This window comes from Myotis daubentonii, chromosome 8 (genome assembly GCF_963259705.1).
Source record: "Myotis daubentonii chromosome 8, mMyoDau2.1, whole genome shotgun sequence".
In the NCBI taxonomy this organism is placed as follows: Eukaryota; Metazoa; Chordata; class Mammalia; order Chiroptera; family Vespertilionidae; genus Myotis; species Myotis daubentonii.
In genome coordinates, this window is record NC_081847.1 from 57,357,203 (window position 1) to 57,384,999 (window position 27,797).

At 45.1% G+C, this 27,797-nt stretch overlaps 1 protein-coding gene across 1 annotated transcript in view; it reads right to left on the reverse strand.

Annotated features, from left to right (window-relative positions):
• Window positions 1-27,414, reverse strand: part of COLEC12 (collectin subfamily member 12) — a 179,475-nt gene extending 152,061 nt beyond the window's left edge. Inside the window, exons 1-2 of the mRNA XM_059706502.1 lie at window positions 27,223-27,414; window positions 8,126-8,176 (exon numbers count right to left, since the gene is read on the reverse strand). Of these exons, the coding sequence (XP_059562485.1) occupies window positions 8,126-8,176; window positions 27,223-27,229 (58 nt within the window). The 5' untranslated portion in view covers window positions 27,230-27,414. The remainder of the gene's footprint in view (window positions 1-8,125; window positions 8,177-27,222) is intronic.
• Window positions 27,415-27,797: the final 383 nt, after the last annotated feature.

Here is a 27,797-nt window from a genome sequence, read left to right on the forward strand (position 1 = left end):
CAAAAATAAAAACATAACACACTCAGCTTTAACCGAATTGTAGGGAAACCAAATGATTGCCCTTCTTCTCCATCCCCAACTCTTACCAGGATGTATCAGTGAATGAAAACCAGGGAAGGCAGGGGTGGGGGTGGGGCTGGGGGTTATATTTGAAATGGTTGAAAATTCAGGGCTCAAGTGTTCAATCTACACATATTCTGAAATAATGAAATATAAGACCATGTATAACAACTGTTGAGTTAATCCACATACATCTATAATCATTGATTTTCCCCATCAAAACGTTGGGATGCTCTGAGGAAGAACATGTCCGCGTGATTCTCAGTCATGGGCCGAGTGGAAAGGACAATGGGGATCGAGGTGAAGTTGGAAGAACAATGGGGACTGAGGTGAAGTTGAATCAAACCTTGGCCACGCCACTCAGCCTGGTCAGCTTCAGTCCCCTCATTTGCAAACGGCAGGTAATTCCCACCTCAAAGGATTTCTGGGAGAATGAAGCAACTAGTGAGTGGGAAACTGCCTAGCACAGAAAGGATGCTTAATGGTTTCTTCCACATGAAAATGGTAACAAAACAACAACAACAAAAATATCATAGTCACGTGGGAATGTGGTGGTGAACAAATTTTTACTGATGAGCAAGAAAGACTAGGCAGGGAGCATCTGACCTAACAATGAGAAGTTCTTGATGGGGAAAAAATGAAACACTGTTGTCAAGGGAGATTGTGAATATCGCTTTAGCATTTATAATGTTAAAAATCGGGAAACGTCCTCCAATTATTTAAAAGAAAGTGATGGCCGGAGAACTCCCCTTCTCAGGTCTCAGGAGCCCTGCCTACTTGTTTTTCTGCAAATCCCCTGCAAGGTGATTCTGCCTGAGAATCTCTTTTGCATCTACTTCTCTGCACGCCATGTGACATGAAATTCTTATAGAATCAGAAATACCAATTCCATTAGGATTCGCACAGCCACATAAACAAAACCCTCCCACTAAAAGATGCCAATGGCTTTGAACATTTCAAAGAAATCCCACTGAGGCACCAAATCAGACCCTCATTCCCTGCCTCTAACTTATCTGCTCAGGGTCAGTCCTCTGCCTGATGTTGTACCCTTTCCATCTAGAGATGTTTGGAAAAGGTGCTGCTGAAAGGACAGCCTCACGCTGGGCTTATTTAGTCCTTCCCCACAGGAAATGATGGAAATTCCTGGCATTCTTATCAGAGAAAGGGGTGAACTCTGCTGGTGTCAGTCTTGAAGGGCTGTGGCGAGAGGAATGCGTGCAGCTCTCCTTTGTAGTTGGAGGTGGATAACTTCAAAGCGGCGCCTTCTCCAAACCCAGAGATGAAGCCAGCCTTCTGGGACGGGTCCCAGGAGAGCAGAGACGGGCAGCCTGGTCCCCAAGCCCAAACAACCACAAGTTGAGGCATCCAAGTGTTTATCTTGAGCAGCTTCCCAAAGACAGTTCAGCATCCTCTTGGTAAACTCTTCAATCCTCTCTGCACTGAAAGCAGAAACTCACCCTGTGCCTAACAAAGCACCTTTCTTTCTGGCTATTTGGCTAAGCATATCCGGGCTGCTGCTTCTCAGAAGCCCAAGTAGTCCTCTACACCGTTAGACATTCAGTTCCTCTAAACCAGTGGTTCTCAACCTTCCTATGCCATGACCCTTTAACCCTTTGAGTACCAACCAATATCCTAGGAACTATGCTAAAGTTGCCAAGGCATTTTTGCTGATTTTACAGCAGTTTAGGAAAAAAAAATTATGAATCTCAAGTAAATGAAGTTACATATTCAAAAACTTAAGGACACCTTTACTACATTGACATATTTAGCAATATCATCATCACTAATAAAAGCAGACTTAGAACTGGACGCCATTTCGAAGCTTTGATAGCGCTCCCAGCACTTTTGGCAAAAGACAGGAGGAGCGTGATCGCGCTCCCTGGCACTCAAGGGGTTAATACAGTTCCTCATGTTGTGGTGACCCCCAATTTCATTGTTACAAATTGAACATAATTAAAGCATAGTGATTAATCACAAAAACAATATGTAATTATATATGTGCTTTCCGATGGTCTTAGGCGGCCCCTGTGAAAGGGTCATTTGACCCCCCAAAGGGATAGCGACCCACAGGTTGAGAACCGCTGCTCTAAACCTTTAGGCAAGAAACAGCTCAATGACTTTATCTTTGTCACTGGTTTGGAGGATGGGTTTGGAAGGAGGGGATGAAAGGTAAAGTGTGTGTGTGTGTGTGTGTGTGTTTTGCGGGGGGGGGGGGGGGGGGGAGAGGGTTCTGGAACAGGGCTGGGCTCTACTTCAATACAGATGTCTCAGGCTGCTTCCGGATGCCCAGCACTATGCAGGTTAAACTGTTAAAAAATATTCTTATTAATCTGAAATTATTATCCAAGGGAAGAAAGGGAAAAGGAAAAGCCCAGCTTGTTTGAAACCATTGGTTTGGGGAGGCCTGTGAAGTTGTGAATAAACAAAACTATTCAAACAAAACACTTAGAGAAAGGCATTGGAGACCCTTCTTTAGCTATCGCCCCTAAATAATTTTTCAGTAGTTCTCTTACAATTTTTCCACTTCGTTTTTACAAAAGACGAATTCTACTCCATACAGAATACTTCCTTTTACTTGTTGCTGTTTCACAGTTTGCAATTTTTCAGATTATTTTTCTCTCATAACTATAAATACTCCCTATAGCTGAGCCCCAAGGAAGCAACCGTGTCAAACACAAACAACAACTGTTTCCAGCTGCTCACATCTACCCATGCTTGTCACAGGCCGAACCAAGTCTCCCCTGCTCCTCCATCGGTCCGACTCTAGACATCCTATTCTTTCCCAAAGATAACCAAGAGACCGAGACCCTCATGCAACCAGTGAAATAAAGGTGGTCTGTCCCCACCCCCTTGGCACAGAAAGGGGCAAGCAGACTCCAGAGGGAGGGCCCAGGACATCCAGGGTGGCGCTTGTCATTATACCAACACTGCCCACCATGGGGCTGGGGCAGACAGTCACTGTCCCCAGGCCTCCTTGCCTCTCTCAGTTCGCAGCAGTAAAGCAGGGAGTGTGACCAAACAAGAATCCATGAAGGTGCTGGAAATAAGAAGGTTCCAGGGACCTACTGAATCCTAGACACCATGTTCAAGCAGCAGGATCAAACAGTTGAAGAGGGAAGAGCCTAATATCAGAATAATGGGCAACACTTGTGGGATGCCACATGTACAGGCCCTGTACTGATCCAGTATCACCCTTAATTCCATAACACCCCTAGGGAGTAGGCCTATTATGACCCAAATTTTACAAGTGAGGAAATTGAGACTTTACAATTTTTTAAATTATTTTTATTATTTTTAAAAATAGTTCTTTATTGTTGAAAGTATTACCTATGTCTCACCTCCCCCCCCCCCACCACCACCATTAACCCTCTCCAGCCTGACCCTGCTCCCTGGCCCCAACCCTCAGGCCTTCACCACCCTGTTGTCTGTGTCCACCAGTCATGCATATATATATGCATACAAGGTCCTTGGTTGATTACCTCCCACCCACCCACCCTCCCCCACCTTCCCTCCAGAGACTCTGCACTGAGACTTTACAATTTTAAACAACAATGTGCCCAAGGTCAGAGTTGATGAGTGCTGGAACTCAGATCCAAAACCACATACCTGGTTCCAGCGTCCACACACTTAACCACTGCCCCCCACTGCCCCCAGAAAAGATGAAAAGCAGCCATCAAGTGGGAAAGATGACCCCTGGCCTGCTGGCCTCGTGGGGTTGTTGTGAAGGAAAAATATGTTTGTAAGTCCTTTGGTAAAATAAAAGTGAACTGGAGTCGTTATAATCATTCCCAAGAGCCACGTGTGCTATTTTTGAGGACTACAGTAACTGGGAAATAAGCAGAAGGATATCATTGTAGTAAATATCATATTCTATCTATAGAACATAAAAATTAATATACTGGCACCTCATGTTCCAGAGGATGATCTCAGCCACACTGTAACTATAGCTACATCCCAAATTAATTAGCTCTGCATACTGAGGCCAAGAAATGTTGACCCTCAGAGCCTGATTAAATGTTGAAAATGCTCACTTCATTAACCTTTCAAAATTTCCCTCATCAAAGCTTTGGTCAGAGGAGAAAATAAATGGCAAACCCATCAGATTTAACTCTCTCTTTTCTTCAGACACATGCCTAGAACTTTGGGAAAGAGGTTAACAAACATGACACATAAAGAGGCTGAAGAAAAAGAGAAGACCTGGTTAAGACGGAAGTACAATAATGAATCCTGGAATAGACAAGCGATGAGGGTTCTGAAATAATATCACACCACACTAGATCACTGGAGATCACCCCTTTTGCTCTTTATTGTAATACTAGAGGCCTGGTGCACAAAATTCATACACAGGTAGGGTCCCTAAGCCGGCCGGTGATCAGGGCCGATTGGGGCCTTCCTGCTGCTGGCCAGAGCCTTCCTTCCTTCCAGCTGCTGCCGGCAGGGGCCTTCCTTCATTCCGCGCCATCCCCTGGTGGTCAACTTATGTCATAGCAAGTAATCAAACTCCCGGTCTCCCCATCGAACTCCCGAGGGGACACTTGGCATATTAGCCTTTTATATATACAGATTGTGTTGAATTTGAAGAAACACATTATCATTTTATTGATTTGAGAGACAGAGGAAGGGAGAGAGAGAGAAACATCAATGTTTCTCTCATTTTCAATGTGAGAGAGAAACATTGATCGGTTGCCTTCTATATAGTACATGCCCTAACCAGAAATCGAACCTGCAACCTAGGTATGTGCCCTAACTAGGAATCGAACCCACAACCTTTTGGTGTACAGAACAATGCTCTAACCAACTGAACAACCTGGCCAAAAGTACAATATTGTTATGTAAACCACCTTGACTATGTAGTAAATGCTTCTAAATAACTATATATGAATAACCTTGGAAACAAGCTACCAGGTCACAATTTGCTAAAACAGTGGCCCTTTTGTCCTGGGGGTAAGTAACCTCTGGTTCATCTGGAGCCTAAATTCATCATTGTATTTGCATAAATGAGACATATGGAAAATGAGACAATAATTAAACCCTCTATGTTATCCAGTCTACTTTTGCAAAAATAAAAGCCATCGATATTACCATATTCAGAGGTAAATCACACCTTTACATGTCTTCAGGAATGAGGGTTCAAACCTGACACACACACTCTGAAGTTCAGCAGTAGCTATGCCAAAATATCCAAAGTGGTGACAGCGCCAAATCTCAGGAGAGTGATCATGCCACCTTTCTTTTTATAGTGCTGCCCCCTCAAAGCACTTGTCCATCTGGTATTTCTCTTGGTCTCACCAAAGGCCTGTGAGGTAGACTTATCTACCTTGGCAGGTGTCACTGCTCACTGGGCAGCATCTGAGACCCACAGAGTTGAAGTGGCTTTCCAATCACAAGAGTAAGTAGGAGCAGAGCCTACAGGATTGGCCCGTCTCTCCTACCACCCCTCACACCAACTTTGTCCTCCTTTAATGATTAAGGTTGACTATACCTGAAGGAATGGGCTTTTGGGTTCTGTTGCTTTTAATGACCAGCTCCGGCCATTTCTTAGGAAATGAAATCCCATTTATCTTCTATAAAACCAGGTCCAGAGTCGTAGGTCCTGCAAAGGTGACAAGACCTCCCTGGTGGGGCCATATTGGGTGTCCAGCCTATGCTAAGAGTTCTGGAACTACAGGGACCCTCCTAGGACATAGAAGTTGACAGGTCACATCAACCTTATTGCTGGACCCTTCCCCCAAAACTACTCTAGCCTGGGAGTTGAAGACCTAGCATCCAATCCCAGCTCCAGCTAACCTGCTTGAGAAGAAAATCTTTCTGGGCCTCACCTTCCTTATCTGTAAAATTAAAGGCTGATTTAAATAATCTCAAAGGCCCTTCCATCTCCAAAATTCTAATCTACCCCTAGACTGGATATGCATCACTTTACCTAAAAGCTGAATCCAAGAATTCTCAACATCAGAACACCTCTTTCACAGCCTACTCCAAGGTCTCCCATTTTAACTTCATCCCTTCTCCTACCTGTACCACTTGGTATCAGCCTTTCACTCCTCTCTGTTTATGTTACCAAGTGTTTTAAGTTATCATGTCTCCTCTGAGTCATCACCGTGTGATTTCCACACATAATTTAACCACCACACATTAAATTCTTTCAGCAGCTTACTATTTTTTGTGAGTTTGTTGTTTTTTCACCGAATCCCCACCCACCTAGCTTAGTTACATGGTCATCAAATTTTAAATAACATTTCTCTAAAGGTCACTCTTTTTTAAAGCAAACTTTTCTCTTGGTTCTTCATATTCCTACTGATTTCCAACGACAGATCTGAAATCTACTGATTTCCAAGATATGTGAGCATGTCAACATTTATTTTGCCTTATTTTGACAAGCTTGATTTTCCTCTTTATTTCTGCCTTTCATTTTTGTTTTGTTTTCCTTCCCTCTGTAATTCTTGGTTTCATTTCCACTCCTGCTGCCACCTTCGGTGAACCCACCATCAGAAAGCAGAATACAGGGTACCTATCCAGAAATATGTAATTGTAGATATGTAATTGTAGATATATAAATATGTAAATATGTAGACACAGAACTGTGTACTGTGGAGGAAGGCAGGGGGGATTGAGCATAAGCCACTGTGCCAGCACATGAATGGAGGAGCTATGGGCTTGGCACCTCTGTACTCCCATTTTAAAGCCCTAGTTTTCTCCGGAAAGAAATGCAGAAGTGTGTGTCCAGAAGGAAAAACACTAAAGCAGTGAGGGAGCCAGAGCAGCTGGGGGTTGTTAACTTTTATCAAAGTCCTGCAAGGATGTTTGTTAAGCAACAGGAAGTAGATTCATTCTCCTTCATATTGTGTCTCTCTGTGTGTGTATGTCTCTCTCTGTCTCTGACACACACACACACACACACACACACACACACACACACACACACACACACACACATTCTTTTTCTCTTCCAACCTTCTTCATTTCCTCTGCCCAAGGCACAGAAACAAGCTGGACAGAAAACCTCAGTTCCCTTGAAGAACCTTTGGAATTCTGCAATGTTCACTGGCAGCTCACAGCTAAACTGCCGAATACGAGAGGCCTGGTCAGAGAGAGAAGAGCCCCGCAACAGCAGATTCCGAGGCAGAGGAGTGCGAATTAGTCCCCCAGAGCTGCTTCAACAGGCTACCCCCACTGCGGCACCTTAAAAGAACACAAATGTCTTCTCTTAGAATTTTAGGGGCCACGGTCTGAAACCAGCCTCAGTTGGCTGAAATGAAGATGCTGGCAGGGCTGTGCTCTCTCCAGAGGCTCTGGACAGAAAATCCATTTCCTTGCCTTTTTCAGCTTCACCTGTGTCACTTCGCCACTTCAGCTAGTGGCCATCTGCGCTCCTTGGCTTATGGCACCGTCCTCCGCCCTCAGAGCACATCACTCCAATCTCTGCTTTCATCATCATACGCCTTCTCCTCTAGGTAGTCAGATCTCCCTCTCCATCTCTATTATAAGGACACTTGGATTGCATTGAGAGCTCACCCAGATAACCCAGGATAACCCCCATCTCAAGTTCTTTAACTATATCACATTGCAAAACACGCGCTGCCATACAAGGTTGCATTCAGGTTTCAGGGATTAGGGTGTGGACATTTTGGGGGACCATAATCCAGCCTACCACAGAGCACATGTGCTTAGTTGGGTTTCTAGAAAAAGTCTTCTCACTGTCTACTAACATTGACTGAGTTATGAGCATGGGGCCTGAGGAAAAAGGGAAGATGTTTTCTAAAATCGAAACAGAAATTCCACATATTTTTGCTCCTGTCTTGTCACTGGTTTACCTTTCCCACCATGTTTTGCCTTTTACGCCAGCTGGTTTGCACCCATCGAACCCCATAAGCTTTCCATGCCTGAGCACAGCTCCTGCTCCACGGCCCTCAGTGTTGTGAGAAATCATCCACCTGTTATAGAGAAACTCAACTTCCAACCAACATGGGGCCTCAGAGCCACCCACACTCATGTGTCAAGGTTCCAGCAATGGTCTTGCTGTATCCCAGATCAAGCACAGAGAAGGAAAAGCTGTGTCAGAACTCACCAAACCTCTTGTAACCAAAGGACTGCATCTCCTCCTCCTCTGCAAAGTCGTCTGCAGGAGAAGAAAAAACACAGTGTTAAGCCTGGTGAGGCCCAGAAGTGCAGGGTCAGTGCAGGGCTCAACTGTGCGACTCCACCTGCTCCCCCTCCCCTTCGTCACAGTGGCGTTCCCTCTGCTCCTGGAACGCACCATGTTTTCTGAGAAAGAACACAGTGTCTTCCTCCTGTTTCTTATGATGACACTTCTGAGATGCCTTTCCCAACCACCACCCCGCCACTCCGTCACACCATCCTATCGTATTACTCTCTGATATCCTCGTGTGTGTGTGTGTGTGTGTGTGTGTGTGTGTGTGTGTGTGTGTGAGATCATGAGTCCTGTAAGCAGAAACTTTTCTGTCTTGCTTCAAAAATGAATCCCCTATTCTTAGACTGGTGCCTGTCACAGAGCAGGGGCTTAACAAATTTTGTTGAATGAATGAATAAATGAATAAATCCGAAGAGTTAAGTTATATTCTAATGATTGAGCCTATAGCCCTCCCTTTCCGATGCTGTCTGGGCTCTGTGGTCATCTCTTCCACCAACTGTGGCATCTCAGGAGCCCAGCCTGACTCCTGCAATGACAACCAAATCCTCCCCCACTCCCTTTCCATTGGATAACTGGGACTGACAAGTGGTTTCCCAGTAAATGCATTTCAGAAGGTAGACCGACTGTGGAAATTCCTAGATTGTTATGCCAGCCAAGCTTTCTACCAAAGAAGCTTAAGTGGTTTTTTTTTAATGTGAACATGATGCAATTCCTTGTCACATCAGTAAAGAACGTCTCCTTTTCTAGTTCTACCAGGTGTCGGTGCCGGCAATTAATTGTGCAATTAAAGGTCACTTTTGATGACAAACAAAGGTGTCAAGACCAGGCCTTTCCAATTATTCTTGAATTGGTCACCATTACTGCACCAGCACCCAGCTTTCTCCCCACATGCAATTCAGTTCAAAAGCATTGATTCAGCACTTACTATGAACCAGAGGCTGCCAGGCAGTGGGGCGTCAGAAGTGAGTGAGACATGGTCCCTTCCATCAAGAAGCCGAAAGGCTTTCAAGGCAGAGAGGCACGTAGGGAGAAAATAAAGCCTCTGTGATCATCTTTTCAGCTCCCAAACAGGACATAGGGCCTGGCTATATCCGAACCTTGAAGTGTTGTGGAGAAACCAAAGATGTATGCTATCTGCAATACAATGTGGTGAACCTCAGAACACTAGTTTGTTATAAAATGCTATGCAAACACACGTAAGAGAGCAATTAACTTCTAACAAAGAATGGAGAAGTGTGATATCTTTGTATTTTCCCTTTGTTTCCTTATCAGAGAACAGGGGTGAGGTATTTGGACTCTAGAAGGCCAGATGTTCATAATTAAAGTAGTCTTCTGATGTTAAAGATTAAAGCTTTAGTTCTTTCTACAGCAGTGGTTCTCAACCTTGGCTGCACATTAGAATCACCTGGGAATCTTTGTAAAATCCTGATTTCTGGGCCTCATCCTCCGGAAATTCTGTTTCTTTGTTACTAATGTTGTGGCCCCACCCCATAACAAAGAAACAGAATTTCCAGAGGATGAGGCCCAGAAATCAGGATTTTAAAAAGATTCCCAGGTGGTTCTAATGTGCAGCCAAGGCTGAGAACCACTGTTCTACAGGGGAGAACATGCTTACAACCAAGAGAACAGCACCTTTCTCACTGACCCAGTAATTGGTTAGTTCCACAAAATACATATTAATCCCCTACTTTACTAAGTAATTCTATCCTGTTAGTGGCTGAGCAGCTGGGTCTAGTCTCAGTTAAAGAGAAAGCCTTATCTGCTGCTTCTGCTTAGAAAGCCATGCATTTACTCATTCATTCATTCAATAAAGGCTTACAGCCTAGGGGAGCTGATGAGACATGAACGTAAGTGAAGGACGATGCCACCCACACGCCAGCTTCCCCTGCCAGCTCCAGCCCCTCCGCCGCTGTGCCAAGTCTGCAAAAGAACCTACTCACACGCAAGCCGTGTGGGCCAAGGAGGCACCACTGAAGATTTCACAGTGGGAACAAAAGAGCAGCTTGTGCTGCATTCCCAATAAAAATAGCATAGAATTTCCCATTAGACATTTCTGCTCTCCTCCAAAGCTTCTTTTCAGCAGGCCCACCATTAGTTTGTTTGTTTGTTTGTTTCCTTTTCCCTCTCTGATCTTTTTCCCATGCAGCATTTAGTCTGACTGACTCCTCTCTCCTTCCTGAAGTTTCCCTGGGAACTTCAAATGTCTCATACTTTTGTTATTAAAGCATTCCAGCTCTGCCTTCCAAATTAACATGCCCAAACTCATTAGGGGGTGCAAGAAAACAAAGGCCTTACAGACGACCCCCTCATAGAACTAGAGTAGGATCTTCTGCTTCTTGTCTTAATCCTCATCCCTAAAGAATTAGGAATTTTCATGGCAGCCACTAAAAGAATACAAATTTCTATCTCATCCAACTCTAAAATTAGGTAGAAAATTACATGAGACATAAGGGGTACAAGTAAAGCACCACAAATAATGTCTGACTGGGATTATCAGTTTTTCTTAAATTTTTTTTTTGAAGTGAAAAAGAGAACTGGGAAACATTGCACACTATATCCCTTTTTTTTAGAAATTCATAATGGATTTTGAACTATTAGAGACTCTGAGAAGTGCTAAGAGAGAGAAAGATAAACAAAACTTGTTTGGTTTACTCCATGCTTTCAATATCCTTAAAAGCAGTAGAGTTGGGCAGGTAACACTTGGTATAAGAGTTCATCAGCATAGGTGTCCCCGAGAGCCCTGCTGCCAAATTCTCCCAGCTGTTCAGCTGATAAACAGCCAGGTCAGGCTGGTGATGGAGTTGGGCATTTGGGGAACTGAGAATGAGGGAGAGGCAAGAGCTGATGGGGTGTGTGATGTGTGGAGAACCCTCCTCAGGCTACAAGAGCCACAGGAGGGAGAATTCGAAGTCAGGCGTTCCTAATGTCTGGGCATTTTAGAAGGCGAAAGGCAATGATAGGGCCCACGATGGCTGACAGACAGGTCTGAAGAAGACAAACAGCCTAATGTTATGTGCAATGTTATTTTCTGTTCTCGAAATCTTTTCCTCACACTGTGTAGGCCCAAGCTACGTGTGTCCCAGGTTGTCTTTATAGAAATGGGGGCCTGCAAAGGTGATATATTCAAATAAGGATATTCTCCCTAGAGAATCTGCAGTCATTTTAGCAACTTGCCACTTTTCAAAATCTGTCTCTGACACAACCTATGCCACGCGACTCCAACATGAGCAAGGACTGGGCTAAGATTTAAGGCCTCTAAGCTGTGTAATGATCAGAACTTGATCCCTGCTCTGATAGTTTGTCTGCAGGAAAGAGGCAACCTTTACCTACTAAATAACAAAACGTGTGTGATGTGAGTTATACCTACAAGCAGGGACTTTCTCGGCTTCCGCAGATGTACTTAAGCATTTTCGCTTTAATACCTATGAGCTACGGCTTGCCTATTTCAAAATGTAATTTTTATTTTATTGTGGGCCAAGCTGTGCAATATCCCTACGGTCAGACATCACCTCTCCTTCCCTTATACTTCCTTTCCATCAGTGTGACAGCAGTTAACTGTCTGCCTTATATTTCAACTCTGGTTTTGACTCCACCAGATGGGAAGCCATTTGAAAACAGGAAATTTGTCACATTGTAACCCTCAGCAACTAGTACATTAATGGGACATTACAGGCATTCAATAGTTGTTGAAAATTAAGCAGGTTAGAATTATTCTTATGTCTATCTCTCCCACTAACTGATGAATTCTTGATGGACAGAGACAAACTCTTTCTTTTTTTGAATGACCATCATGTTTGGGGAAGATAAGAGAATGAATATTTAGTCAACAACTACTGAATATCAGGTACTTCCCATTCATTGTGTTTCTCTGTTTTACAGATGAGAAAACTGAGGCTCAGAGAAGTTAACATACTTTGACCCAAGGTCTTACTGCCCGTGAGTAGCCAGGCCAAGACTAAAAGCTAGCCTGTGGGTCCCTCCACACAGTGGTGGTAATGACCACACAGACCCAAGAAACTAAACTTTTTACTAGCAACAGAGAAAGCCAAGAAGCAATGATTTATACCATAGAATTCTGAAAAGGGACCCAAATAACTCTGAAAGGAGGCTAAAATTGGAGGGCTAGTTGAACATATATTTAAGAAGGAATTGACTATAATAAAAAAGATAGATAATAAGTGTTGGTGAGGATATGAAAAATTAGAACCCTCCAACACTGTTTGTGGGAATGCAAAATGGCATCACCACTTTGGAAAACAGTCTTCCTCAAAAATGCTAAACACAGAGATACCATATGATCCAGGAATTCCACTCCTGGGTATACATCCAAATGAAAACGTATGTCCACACCCACTTTTGTACATGAATGTTTATAGCAGCATTATTCATTATTGTAAAAAAAAAAGGGGGAAACAACCCAAATGCTCATGAACTAATGAATGGATAAACTGTGGTATCTCCAAACAATGGAATGTTATTCAGCAATTAAAATGAATGGAATACTGCTGTGTGCTACAACATGGAGGAAACTTGAGAACATTATGCTGAGTGAAAGAGGTCAGTCACAAAAGAGCACATATTGTATGACTCCACTCATATGAAATCTCTACATTAGGTGGATTCATACAGTCAACAAGCAGATTAAAGGTTCCCTAGGGCTGGGGACTTGGGGAGAAATGAGGAGTGCCTACTAAATGGTAAGGGATTTCACACACACACACACACACACACACACACACACACACACATCTTACCATTAATATCTTTATGGAGATAAGAGAAAATAAAATATCCTTAAAATAGTAACAGGGTGCTATAAAAAGGAGCCATCATCCATCACCATTTACCCTTTTCTACTTCCACTACCTCCTTCTCTCTGGTAACTATCATATTGTTGTCTGTGTCTATAAGTTTTTTTGTTTTTTTGTTTATCTTGTTTGTTCATTTGTTGCTTTCAGTCTTATAACCCACATATGAGTGAAAAAGATTTGACTTTGGGTGGTGGGCACACAATGCAATATAAAGATAATGTATCATAGAATTGTGCACTTGAAACCCATATAATCTTATTAAGCCCTAGGGGCCCGGTGCATGAAATTCATGCACTGGGTGGCGGGGGGGAGTGTCCCTCAGCCCAGCCTGCCCCCTCTCACATACTGGGAGCCCTCAGGCGTTGACCCCCATCACCCTCCAATCGCAGGATCGGCCCCTTACCCAGGCCTGATGCCTCTGGCCTAGGCATCCGGCCCGGGCAGCGGGGACCTGCAGTGGCAGCGGGGGGTGCCGCATTTGGCGGGCTCCGCCCCTGCCCCTGCAGGACGCCTCTGGCTGAGGCGTCCGGCCCGGGCAGCGTGCAGTGGCCCCATGATCGTGGGCTTCGCTTTAGGCCCAGGCAAGGGACCCCTAGCTCCTGGGACTGCCAGCTTCGACCATGCCCAGCTCCCATCGCTGGCTCCACCCCTACTTCCTGCTATCACTGGCCAGGGCGGCAAAGGCACCTGATTCTCCGATCATGGCTGGGGGGCAGGGCAAAGGCGGCCCCAGGGCCGCCTTTGCCCTGCCCCCCAGCTCTTAGCTCCCCCCTGGGCTTCCGATCACTGTCAGTGGCAGGGGGCTTCTTCCTGCTTTCCCTTTCGCCTCCCTGCATTGTGCCTACATATGCAAATTAACCGCCATCTTGTTGGCAGTTAACTGCCAATCTTAGTTGGCAGTTAATTTGCATATAGCCCTGATTAGCCAATGAAAAGGGTAGCTCGTACGCCAATTACCATTTTTCTCTTTTATTAGTGTTGATTGCCACCCAAATACGTTTAATTTAAAAAAATAAAAAGGGACCATCAGAGAAAAAGAAAAACTTTCAGAAATAAAAAATATGATTATAGAAATGAAAATTTAAGAGTTGGGAGATAAAGTTGAAATATTCCAGAAAGAAAAAAAAAAGACAAATAAATAGAAAAGAGTAAAGACAAGAAAAAATTAGAGAATCAATTCAGGTGGGTCTTATATTCAAGAAACAGAAAAAGGAACAAGGGAGAAAACCATCGCAGGAATAATCGAACATTTTCCAGTATTGAAAGACATGGTTCTCCAGAATGAAAGGGCCCATCACTTTCCAGGACAGAGAAAGGCAAGAGACCTCCTCCAAGGCACGTCATTGTATCATTTCACAACAGGGACAAAAAGAAAACCCTAAAGGCTTCCAGACAGAAAAAAGTAAGATTACCACAGAATAAAAATAAATAAACAAAAAGAACGGCTTCACACGTCTCAACAGCAAACTGGAGCTAAAAGAAAATAGATCAGTGTCTTCAAAATTCCAAGGCTAAATTATTTCCAACATAGAAATATCTCAATTAAATGAGCAGATAACAGAAAAAAACTTTCCAGACTTACAGATTTTCCAAAAATGTACCTCTCATGCACACTGTTTCCAGAAAGTTGTTGGAGAATGCATTCCATTAAAATAGGAACAAAGCTAGAAAGGTGTATGTGTTTGTGTGTTTGCACGCACGCGTGCATGTATGTACCCTAACCTAATCTTAACCCTAATCCTGAGTAGGTCATAAGGCTCCAGAAAAAATTTCTTCAAGAAGATAAAAATGGGAGAATACCCAATGTGTTTGAACACATTGCACAGCAATTTAGGAAAGCGATTTGGAATGAATGATGATATATACATACATAGGAAACTAAACAAAATAAGAGGATTATTAACGCCAGGGGAAACAAAGTTACACAAGAAAGAAATACGAGTCTGCTGTGAATAGCATTTACTTCATTGTAATAACGCAAACACTGAATATTGAGCCAATCAAGATTGGGACACAATTATATTGGGACGATGGAGGGCAACAGGTGTCCATTAGATGGAGGGTGAAAGGACTAAATTCTCATCTGCTCTAAAGGGAAGTCAATATATAGTGCCTAAAACTAAAATAATAACAATAGATAATGAAGCATACCAGAAGCATATCACTTACGGGTCATGATATGGGTACTGGGAGAATGTCTGCATGAAGGGCTACCAACAATTATTTCCATCCCTCTACCTATAAGTCCATTTCCACTCCTTTTCAACCTGGAAGGGCCCTGTGACTGACTTTGGCTGATAGAATGTGCCAGAGTGGGTAGCCTTGGAGCCTACGCCTTAGAGGCCTTCCAGCTTGTTTCCGCCCCCTTGCAGGCGGCTGTCATGTGAAAGGTCTGACTACCCTGCTGGACTAGGGGCCGCCTGGAGAGAGAGGATCCCTGGAGGATGAGGGACTGTTAAAGGAAGGAGATAAAGAGCAGGGAGCCCTCAGCCTTCTGTCCACCCCGCTGACGCTCCCTCCATGGGAGTGAGGCCTCCCACCCGGCCAACACCTTGGGAAGCAGAGGTCAGCCGTCCTCCCGAGCCTGACCCGAACCGCAAAATCATGAAAAAATAAACAGCTGTTGTTTTAAGCCACAGGGTTGGGGATGGTTTATTAGGCATCAGTAGATAACGGAAAGAAAAGTCAATGTAAAAAAAAACAAATGCCAAAAATGTTCTAAGAGGTTGTCTCTGGGGAATGGTAAATGATGAAATGATGGAGGGCTGGGCAGGAAACTGTTTTTCATAATAAATCTGTGATGTCATTGGACTCTTTAAACTAGGCACATCTCTAACTTTGATAAAAATAAAGTAAAGCAAACAAAACAAGGGAATGTGAATGGAAGATAAAAGTCAGGTAGGCAAAGGAAAGCGCCCAGGTCCAACACACGCTGATGAGCAGAGAGGCACCCTGCTCTCCAAAGGGCCAGTGTACGGAGTTCAGCCTGGCGCAACAGAGTAACAAGTCGGCACCTCCAGCCTTAAGGACCAGGCACAAAGCAGGTTCCGACACACGCCAAATTGAACAGAACACGTTCAGACTTTTCCAGAAGCCAAGATGAAGGACCCTGGACAGAGGTTAGACTGAATGTAGACCTCTCTGCCCAGCTGAGCTCAGTGCTGCCATTCATGTGCGCATGTCCACCAGCTACTCTCTACTGTTTCTACCTTGAGGCAGCTCCAGCTCTTGTCTAGTCATCACTGTCAGAACAAAACAGTACATTCCCATCCACTGTTCAAATATATCACTGCTTCCAACCAGCCCGTGGACACCCTCTGCTATGAGCATTCCTGCAAGCTGCCCCCCACCTGTCCCCCGACCACTACCTATTGTGGAAGGCCTCTTGGTGAGGAGGGAAGAAGGTGCCCTGCACCCCTAGGGCCACATGCTCAGTGCAATCTGGATCCCCAAGTCTACAGCCACTCTCCTCTGGCCAGTGTCCCATGGAGTCGCTTTCAGGTGGTTGTCTGTGGGAACTGTGGCCCCCACAATGTGTCACAGGATTGCTAAATATTTCGGGGATCACTTCAGATGCTGCTATGCTATTTTGGAGGACTTTTCTCCTAAGGCCAGATGCTGATGTAATGCTAAAGCTTGGGCTTTGGGACTGAAAGACCTGGGTTTGAAGAATGGGTCTACCTTGTACTGGCAACATAAGCTCACATCTGCCTCTCAGTCTCCTATAAGATGGGACTAATAATTCCCATCACACATTGTTGGGATGGAAAAGTGAACTGGTAAACAGAAGCGCCTGACAATAAATATGAGGCGGTGTGTGTGTTGTTTTTTTTTTTTTAATAAGGTGGCAGAGGTAGAGATAGCAGCTGCTGTGCTTTAAAGTCCAAAATAAATATCCCAGAACTTGAATGTTCGTGAAATACAGAATAGCTTTAGGTTTGCGTAGGGACTACTTTAGTCATCTAGTTTCAAAAGACACAGAGCTCCAGTCTGAGGTTAGCATTTGGGGGAGGGCAACAGCAGGGAAGGGACATATGTAGGGTGGGTTCAATTTGGGCCGTAGGTAATTGACACCGAAATGCCTATGTGATATCGAAGAAAATTTACCTCAATGTACTTGGGGCTGTAAAAACTGAAGACAGACATACTTTAACCTTGATTTAACCCTAAGGGCAGTATTGATAATACCTGCCCTGGTTTTACAGCTTTACAAATATAAAACCTCATGCTACCCCGCTGGCGTCTCTGGGCCATGGACGTGTTCTGCCAGTGAATGAGTCAGTGCACGTAATAAAATACCTGAGGTTCAGGATATTTTTCATAGGGCCTGTCTCCCATTCAACAGCTCCAGGTCTTCCCCCTACCCCATCCTAAATGGATAAAGGAGTCTGTAACCATTTAAATAAGTGTAGATTATTTCAAATATTCCAAGGGACTTATGTTAATTACTCAACTACTTTCTGAGTTTCATGTTTTGCAATGGGATTACTTTTTGGGTGTTTTTAAAGTCAAAATTATAAAAACATAAAATGACTCCATATTCTGGCATAATTTGTAATTCTGATGCTTGTGAAAATAGCAGATTCTTGTTTTTAGGACAAAGAGCGATATAGTATCTTTTTCCTTCTGTTACAGTCCATCAAAATTGAGGAGGACTGTTTGTTACTTTTATTCCAAATTGGTAGTGGGGACTAAACCAAATTTCCCCCAGCAGCCAACTTCAACACTTAAAAAGAAACAAATATGGCACTCCAAACCTTGACCCCTACCTCCATCCTTCATGTGTAACTACAGGGGAGGCGATGGACCTCCCTTTCTTCAACGAAGGACCTTCTCATCCAATCATGTTGGTCAGGCTGATCACAAGAGAGTCAGGATGAGGACTTGAACACTCACCTCAAATTTTATAAGGGCCCTTGAAGGGACACGGGTCATTTGGCAAGAAAAACTAATGCCATCCGTTTCTCCGGAGGCACAGAAAAAAACAAGTGGCCTTTGTTTAAAAAAAACACAAAACACCCACAAAACTTATACATCTGTTTTGTTTTGAAATCACTTAACTTTACATTTAGTTTATCCAAACAAATATGCCAAAGCAATATACTGTAATTAATTACAAATGATGGACCAAAATAGAGCTTAGTAGACAGAGTTTGAGAAAACTTTTGAGTTGGATTTTCTCTCATTTCCCACGCTGACATGTCATACTTGACAGTTTCAGGGTGGCTCTGATGTACCAACTGCCTCTTTAATGTCTATTAAATCACTATTAGAGTAATGTAACCTGAAATGTGAAATGTAATTCAATCTAATGAATCAGCTCAAATCTCCCCTCCAAATGAAAATAACCCTGTCTTCAGCCAGGTTGCCCTCTCTTCCTGGTTCCTCCAGCTACATTTGCCTAAACCTCAAATAGGACATTTGGCTTTTACGTTGGATTCCAGTTGCTTATGCATAAATCTTATCTTGCCTACCAGCCTGCAAGTTCCTTCAGAGGCTATACACATAGTAAACATTTGGAGATATCTAAATAACAACCTGGATAAAGAATAAATGAAAGCTAGTTAGGGCCTTGTGGCCCAATTATAAATGATAAATAAAATAGTAAGGTGACAGGTTAATGGGAAATGCACAATACCAACTAAATAGACATGATGCCAAGTGGTTAAGAAAACATATACATAAATCTGTCCTAACATTTATCTAGAGACAAATTTGTCTTATGTTTTAATTCCTTGATGTCATATCCTAACTGGATAAAGGTGGACACTGGATTTGAGATACAAATCTATAAAAATATTATGTCATTATTAGTAGGCACCTGAATAATAGTGCTCCTGGAAAATTAATGTTCCTAGCTATATTAAATGTATTTACATATATTTACCAATGTTATACCACTATCATAACAAAGGAGAAAATTGTACCATTTCACTAGAGTGACAAACCTCACTATAAATATGGTCCCTGCATTTTCAGTAGAGCTGATTTTTTACTGTATTGGAAAAAATGGCAATAACACCAGTGACGGCAGCTGGAGATGGACCAATTTAACACTGTCCTCCACTGAGAGCACAGCTCTTCCTGTCCCTGAGGTCAGTTTTAGCACATTTGTCATTTGAAAATTACTTTCATTTCAAAACTGAACTTTTGTTTTCATGGTAAACTTACCATAAATGGTTCATAATTGGCAATTATATTACTCCCTGAGGGAAACAGCAGGTCAACTGAAATGCCTTGAGTTCCCATTAAGTGCTAGATACCATTCTAAACAATTGATCTACACTAACCTATTTAATCCTCAAAACAGCTCTATCTGGTAGATGACTTTGTTCTTCCATTTGACAGATGAGGACCCTGGGGGCCCCAGTAGTTTTGTAATTTGCATGTGGTCACCAGACCCTCTGGATTCAGAGCCCACACTCTTTGCCATCACATTAAAATCACCAGATTCAACTCCTGGAATCAGTACATATAATTACATTTTATAAAAATGGTTATATTTTAAAGTAATATTTTCAACTCTAAAGTTGGACAATTTTTACCTTTGAATAATAAACTGCTATATACATATCAACTAGTTCCCTAACATTTCTATGTCACAAGGAAGTGACTGAGGCCCAAAGAAGTTTGGCTACTTCCACAGAACCAACAAGAAGTTAGTTTTTCACGCAGAATGTCAAAAGTCCAACTTAGGCTACTGAATATGACTTCATGTGATACTGAGTTATAGTCCCAAACCATTCAGGAAGCACAGAGTCATATTTAATATATCCAAGTACAATAAAATTATTAAATCTCTCATATTGAAGAACACATTTCTTTTATATTTTGAAGAGTGTTGATTGAATAATTATAGTCAATTCAGGGGTTAAAAGAGCTCTAAGCATATCTTTGGAATCTTAATTTGGGATTACTAGTTTCTGCTTACATTGGCTTTCACTGCTATGTAATTACGAAGGTCCCTTAAGCAATTGGCAAGACCTTTTCAAGGTACTATGTTGGTTTGGGCTCTTCAAATATCATTCTCTTAAAGAAATCAAACAACTGCTTGATGAAAAGTTAGCAGTTTGAATGGTTTGAATGGTTGCTTAGAAACTGTTGTTAGCAATAAAGATAGCACTTTCTATGAAGAGTGCCTAAACCTCCCTGCCCCTTATTTAAGGTGTTTATATATTATATTATATTATATTATATTATATTATATTATATTATATTATATTATATTTATTATTATATTACACTATACTAGAGGCCCAGTGCACGAAATTCATGCACTCGGGGGGAGGAGGGGGCCCTTCAGCCTGGCCTGTGCCCTCTTGCAGTCCGGGAGCCCTCGGGGAATGTCCAACTGATGGCTTAGGCCTGCTCCCTGGGGTAGCGGGCCTAAGCTGTCAGTCGGACATCCATAGCACTGCTGCGGAGGCAGGAGAGGCTCCCACCACTGCTGCTGCACTCACCAGCCCTCAGCCTGGCTTCTGGCTGAGTGGTGCTCCCCCGGTGGGAGCGCACTGACCACCAGGGGGCAGCTCCTGTGTTAAGCATCTGCCCCCTGGTGGTCAGTGTGCACCATAGCAACTGGTTGTTCTGCTGTCTAGTTGATTTGCATACTAGCCTTTTATTATATAGGATTATTCTATTTAACTGATCACCTACTGGTGGTTACAGTCTGTTCTTAAAAATAGGACTTCATAGTGAAAAAAAAAAAGGCACTTCTGAGAATGTTTCTTGTCTCATTGTAAACCTGTCAGCAAGGATCTTGCAGGGGCTGTTTTTAGAGTTGATGGCCTCCGTGGGCCATCCACATTCATCCAATCAGCCATAGCAAAACCTCCCAGAAGATGAATGCTACATCCAGCAGCAACCCTGGAATCTGCTTCATCTTTGCAAGAACTCCCAACTGGAGAGCCTAGTGACTGGCTGAAGAGCACATCGATTTCTTCAGACCTCTGATGTCAGGTTATGATAGACCTGAATCCAGACAGCAGGAGCTTCTCTATCTTGCTCACTCAGTATCTAGCAGAATGTAGCACACAGTAGATACTTCACTGTGTGCTGACTGAGCGAATTATTATGGTGTTGCTAAGAGGGAGACTAGGCTAGAGGTGTAACATGTGGATTCTGGACTCAGACTGAGTTTGAATACCGATTTCCCTACTAACTAGTTAAGTACCCTGAAACAGCTAACTCGCGCTCTCTGAGCCTAAGTTTTCCTATCTGTACAATAGAGGAAATAATAAAGCCTGTCATGGCAAGTACTCAATAATGTTAGCTATTAGTAAAGGAAAAAATAACAAGTGCAGATATTAAGTGGCCCATCAGTCATACCTAAAAAGTTGTTTGTAAGCACAAACCACAGTTCAGATCAACCTCATCCCTGTTCCCTGCCTCAAAGCCATAGACAGGAACTCCAGAAGTTGAGAGAGGCTGTGCCTTCGAAGTGGCAGACTAGCAAAAGATGGAAGAGGCAGCCCCAGCCGGGTGGCTCGGTTGGAGCGTTGTTCTACACATCAAAAAAGGTTGTATGTTCAAATCCTGGTCAGGGCACATACCTAGGTAGTGGGTTCAATCCTGGGTTAGGACATGTATGAGAGGCAACTGATCAATGTTTCTCTCTCATATCTCTCTCTCTCTCTCCAATAAATATATTCTCTAGTGAGGATTTTTTTTTTAAAGATGGAAAGTGTAGGACCAGCTGGTGGAGCCTACCCCACAGTGGGGGTAGCCGCTCTTCGCGGGATGATTACTTCAAAGACCTAGAATACTGTCCCCAGTCCCCACACTGCCTGACTTTTTCACTCTGATTCAACAGCTGAAGCTCCAAAGCACCCTCACCATATGCTGCCAGCAGGAAGGCTGGGCTCCGCGACCACTCTGGGCTTCCTCTTCTGGAGCTCCCCCTCACCGTGGGGAGCCGTGTGTGTCAGAGACCTGTCCCCCTGAGAGATCACTCACATGCTGGGATGACTCAAGACAAAATATACCTTTTCTATCACAAAAATTAAATGTCCGTTTTCCCATTTGAAAGCTAATATTTCAGGGGCCATTTAACTTGCTTTGGCAGTAGTAGCATCAACTGTTTTGAAATAATGTTTTAATGAGAACAAGCATTAACCGGAAAATGAGACACCTAGCTATGATACAGCTTGGAAGCTATCATCTGCCAGCTTTCCCCATGCACACCATTTTCGGCGGATAAGCCACAGAGTGAACAGGGGGCATGGGAACAATCTTGAGAAACTCCACAGGAGACCACAGAAAAGAATCTATACTTTGCAATAATTAAACCTCAGCTTAAGAATGTCAAGCATCCCCAAACTAATGGAAAGTCAAAAGTATAATTAGATTGTAATTGTAAATTTGCCTTCCAGAGGAAGGGCAGCCCCAATTCCCAATCAGTGAAGGGGGAAAGGCCTCATTTTGTTTTCATTTCCCTTCAGAAAACATGAATCTTCCCATGTTAAATGTAGTCAGCCCGTACACACTTGTTTGCTTATCCCAATTAAGGACAAGAAATCTTAAAGAGACACTGGGAAAGGAAGAAGGTTGGGGAACTGGGTGAAAAGGTAAAGGGATTCAGAATTACAAATTGGTAGTTACAGAACAGTCATGGGGATGTCAAGTGCAGCATAGGGAGTATAGTTAATCTCCTATATATATAAAAAGCCAGCGACCATAACTCTGTAACGACCAGAACAACCAGTCGCTATGACGCCCACTGCAGCCGGCCAACCTCCTGTGCCCTCTCCCCTCAGCCGGCCCGCCCCTGAACGGCCTTTCCTACCCTGATCAGGGGGCGGGGGAGCCAGCCAACCCCCCACGGCCCTTCTCCCCAGCTGGCCCTGCCCCACCCCAATCGGCCTGCAGCCCCTGCCCCCTGCCAACCCCACCCCTGATCATACCCGACCCCAATAGGGAGTGGGGTCGGCCAGCCAACCTCCTGCAGCACCACCCCCCACCCGGCCCCACCCAGATCGGCCCCCCCACCCCAATCAGGGGCAGGGCCAGCCAGCCAACCACCCATGGCCCCTTCCCCAGGCCGCTGGCCCCCCGATCAGCCCCCACACCCCAATCGGGGGTGGGGCCCGCCAGCCAATCGCCCACGGCCCCTCCCCACAGCCACCTCAGCCATGATTGGGCCCCGATTGGGGCCGGCCAGCCAGCCAATCTCCCGCCATCTCCTTCTCCCGACAGGCCTGACCCCAATCTGCCCCTATTGGGGCTGGCCAGCCGGACCTTACCCGTGCTGAATTTGTGCACTAGGCCTCTAGTACTGTAATAACTATGTATGGTGCCAGGGGGGTATTGAAAATATCGGGGGGGGGGGTATCGCTTTGTAAAGTATATGATTGTCTAACCTCTATGCTGAACACCTGAAACTAATACTGAATAATATTGAACATAAACTGAAATTTAAAAAAAAATTTTAAGAGACACTAGAAAAGCAAGGAGTCCCAAAACACAACAGGAAGTAGAAGTCTACCGCTTACTGTGCATTTTAAAAGCATTATTGCCAAATAGTATTGCAGAAATTTTTGTATAAAAAGCACAAAAATAAGCAGCTGAACACTGTTTTGATGGCGCCAACCTCCTCCCTGTGTTAAATTATGACAGTGTTTTGGACTTCTGTGGTCCCATGTGCTAGCGGTTGTTTTCAGCTGTCTCTTAGGCAACAAGTGCTGCTGCATTGAAACTCACCAACATTCCCAACTTTTAGAACCAAAAATGTAATTTAGTAATGACACACCTAACTCTAGAGGAGTCAGATTCCTTCTTTAAAAAATGTGAATATTTATCCAAAACTATGAGATTTATGGTACATACAGTACAGCTAATTGAAAATAAAATTGGAAGCAAATTAAAACCAACTACATGTTTTAATCAGTTTGGAAGACTTCAAGTATTGCAGCAACGGGGTAAGTAATTTTCTTCTGGAAAATATATAATGATGTCATTATTTTGGTACTTGTGACTCCAGGGATGGAGGAAAGAGAACAGAGACAGATATTTGCTGAATGCAATGGATAGGTGGCGCTGTGGCTCATAGCAGATAGGGAATTACATTCCAGAAGCCTGGGTTACTACAAAGGCCATGTCTAAGATCTAAACACCAGAATTATAAAGTCAAATAGGTGCCTTATAAAAAGGCATCTGGTGCACACAAGAGCTAAATTTTTGCCTTGGAAATAAACTTCTATAATTTCTAAGGTGTCCACTAATTTTCTATTTGGCTAAAGAATGTTTTCACTGCCCTAGTCGGTTTGGCTCAGTGGATAGAGCATCGGCCTGCAGACTGAAGGGTCCCAGGTTCGATTCCAGTCAAGGGCACATGCCTGGGTTGCGGGCTCAATCCCCAGTCGGGGGCGTGCGGGAGGCAGCCAATCAATGATTCTCTCTCATCATTGATGTTTCTATCTCTCTCTCCCTCTTCCTTCCTCTCTGAAATCAATAATATATATATATATTTTTTAAAAAAATAATAATGTTTTCACTTAATACTTTAATTTTAAGAATTTGCAAGGCTTGTCATTGACACCTGTCATTCAGGAAAATCAAAGTCTAAGGAAACACTGCCTTTCTGAAGCATAATGAGTTAATACCTATGCACCATTAATCACAAAACCAAGGAAATTTTTGGGATGTTTACCTATGGGAAACTGTCAAAATAATTCCACTTGGTAAAGGCGGCTTTCCCTTTTGGCTAGAAAGGCACTCTGTGCTTGGCCTCAGAAGGCTTGTGGCCAATTTCTTGTCTCCCCCCCATCCTGGCTGCTGCACCAACGTGGGGTTACTTGGCTGTTAGTTATCCGAGGTTCTCGTCTAGCCTGTCTGGTGTCCTACGTCTTTCCAAGCAATACCGGGAAACTGGCAAAGCTTGTCTTTAGATGCCTACTACCATCCTTCTCAATGCCAGTTCTTATTCTTCTGGACTCAGTTTCCACATCTAAAATGTGAGGGTTAAAATACCTACTACCTCACAGGGTTGCTGAGAGGATTGATTGATAGAGTGCTCACAGAGGGTATCATACACTTAGTAGGTACTAAAAAAAAACCTATTACTGTCCCCTCTACTCCCCACCTCAACAAACAGACAAATGAATGAAAACTATATGGCAATAGTTGGTAAGCGAACCTCCCACAGAACATTTCATTTTTATTTTTATTTTTATAAAAATATATTTTATTGATTTCTTACAGAGAGGAAGGGAGAGGGATAGAGAGCCAGAAACATCCATGAGAGAGAAACATGGATCAGCTGCCTCCTGCACACCCCCCACTGGGGATGTGCCCGCAACCAAGGTACATGCCCTTGACCGGAATCGAACCCGGGACCCCTTGGCCTGTAGGCCGACGCTCTATCCACTGAGCTAAACCGGTTCTGGAGAACATTTCCTTTTTAAAGAGGGTTTCAAAGTGGCAAGTCTAACTAGGGATTCATCCGTCCATCACTCCCCCTCCCCCACTGCGGCAGTGCCCAGACCACAGGGGGTAAGCAAGAGCCTTCTCCTGGGAGGTCTGCAAGCTGATCCAGAAGGCAGTGTAACTATCACAAAAACATGTTTAGAATTTTTAGGTGTTTTCTATTACAGATTTGCAATTACGATGAAAAGTACCCAAAGTGCAAAAAGTCATTGCCCAGTCAAAAACACTGTCTTCAGCATTTAAGAGTCCACCTGGGATCTGAAGGCGTGAGCGGCTAGTTTATCTTTCCAAGAATTCAAAAGCTACTGGCTTCAGTGACCAGCCACGAGAAGACTAACTTCTGGCTAAAATGAGGGTAACGGAGCCCCAGAGTCACTTTGAGCCATGCGTCCTCTTTCCTTTCTGGAAGGATCCTTTCGTCAGTGCTAGCTAAGGAAACTGTGTGTTTCCTAAAATGTAAATGAGAGAAGAGAAACTGAGATGGAGAGAGGAAGAACGCACACTGCGTTTTGAAATTCTCTAGCCAGAGAGTTGTATCACGCTGTACCATAATCTTTTGTTTCTCTTCCCCTCCAGAGGGCTACTCTGTACCTGGTGCTCTGTGGCCCCCGCCCCAGCCCTTCCCGGGTCTCCCGATTTGGAGACGTACCGCCTCGGAAGGAGAGGTAATTGGTCGGACATGCCGCTCTGGAGTGTTCAGCAAGAACTGCCTTTCAGAGAAACTTAGAGCCAGAAGTTACGTTTGGAGCGCGTGGGGCTCCCTGGGCACCTCCCTCAGACAGCGATCGCATCTCGGGGTCGCGGGTGGCTGGAAACTCGGTCACCGCGGGTCGGATGGCATTTCGCACCCAACCCCCTCGCACCAGCCCAGCCCACGCAGGGACTGACACGTGTTATCCGAGCACAAAACCAGGAACTCGAGTCTCGTGCATACACCACGCCGGCCTCGCCCCAAATGATTCCCTTTGGTGCCTCCGTTGTCATTATTTATCTCACAAACAAATCAGGGACCTGCTGACAAATCTTGTTTCTACTGCACCGAGGGGTGCTCTGCAAAGCCCTTCCCCCTGGTGATTCTGTTTAAAGGCACATCCCATCTGACGCTCCCTGGACCTGCCTGCATTGGACACCGCCCAGGGGACGATTAACGGGATGGTGTGTGTCACCCCTGAGCACACGTGGGCCCGCCAACTCCACCAGCGGGCACATGGAAGGGACGCGGAATCACAGAGGGCAGTTATTTTCCAGGCAGTGGGTCTGGCGGAGAAAGATGCCAAACGCACTTGGCGAGCCAGCTGAACTCCGCGGGCACCTAATCACTGCCAGATGTGGGGAGGGCGCCCCGAGAACATCCCCGAGTCACGGAGAAAACACCCGGCCCGCCGCACAGCCACCGGCTTCTGGGATGGAGACCCGGCCACCCCGGGGAGGAAAACGGACCCCGGGGAGCGGGGAGCGCCGCAGAGCGGAAAGCAGGCTGGAGAGAAGGATGATGCCTCCAACTCTCCTCGGCATCTTTTTTCAATTAAAAAGTTGGGAACTGGAATCCGTAAACAACGACTTCGGGCTTCAGACGAATTCGAAGAGACACGATGGGACGGGGAATACTTGGACGCTCCAAGCCCCAACCCCGGAGGTCGAAGCGCCCCCAGTGTGCACGCCGGAACCCGGCGCCCGCTCTTCTCCCGCCCCGACCCCGAGAAAAGTGCGTGCAGGGGCGCACCTTCACCCCTTCCAGCGCCAGCCGCAGCCCGCCCCGCCTCGCCGCCGCCGCCCTACCTTTCATGGTGACGGAGGAGACGCACCGCCAGCCTGGGAGCTCCGCGCGGCCAAGAAAGTTCGCGCTGAGCAGCGGTCACTGCGCGCCCATGGCAGCCGCGCCGCGCGTCGGCCGTCTGCGCTCGAGCCCTCCCCCGCCGCCGGCCGCGCTCCCTGCTCGGCGCTCTGTGCCGCGGGGCCGCCGCGCGCGCCTCTCACCCCGGGCGGGAGGCGCCTCGCCCGCCAGCGCCCCTCCCCCTGGCCCGCCGGGGCGCGCCGGCCCCCGCGCCCGCGCCCCCTCGCGCCCTCCCGCGCCCGCCCCGCCCTCGTGCCTGCAGTCGCTCCTGCCCAGTCCCTTTCTCGCCTCGCCTCTCCTCGCCTGCGCTCTCCCGGGTTCTTGTTCCCGTTGGACCCGCGGCGGAGCGAAGTCTCCTGGGCCGTCCAGTGTTCCCCCCGGTGTGCGTGGGAGGTGCTGCTCCTGAGCCTATTTCTAGACCCCAATCTACCCAGGATGTGGAGAGAGAGAGAGTTGGGGAGCAGCAGTGGCACGGGGTGGCAGGATGTGGGTGTCCCCAAATGGCTCTGGGTCAAGGGGG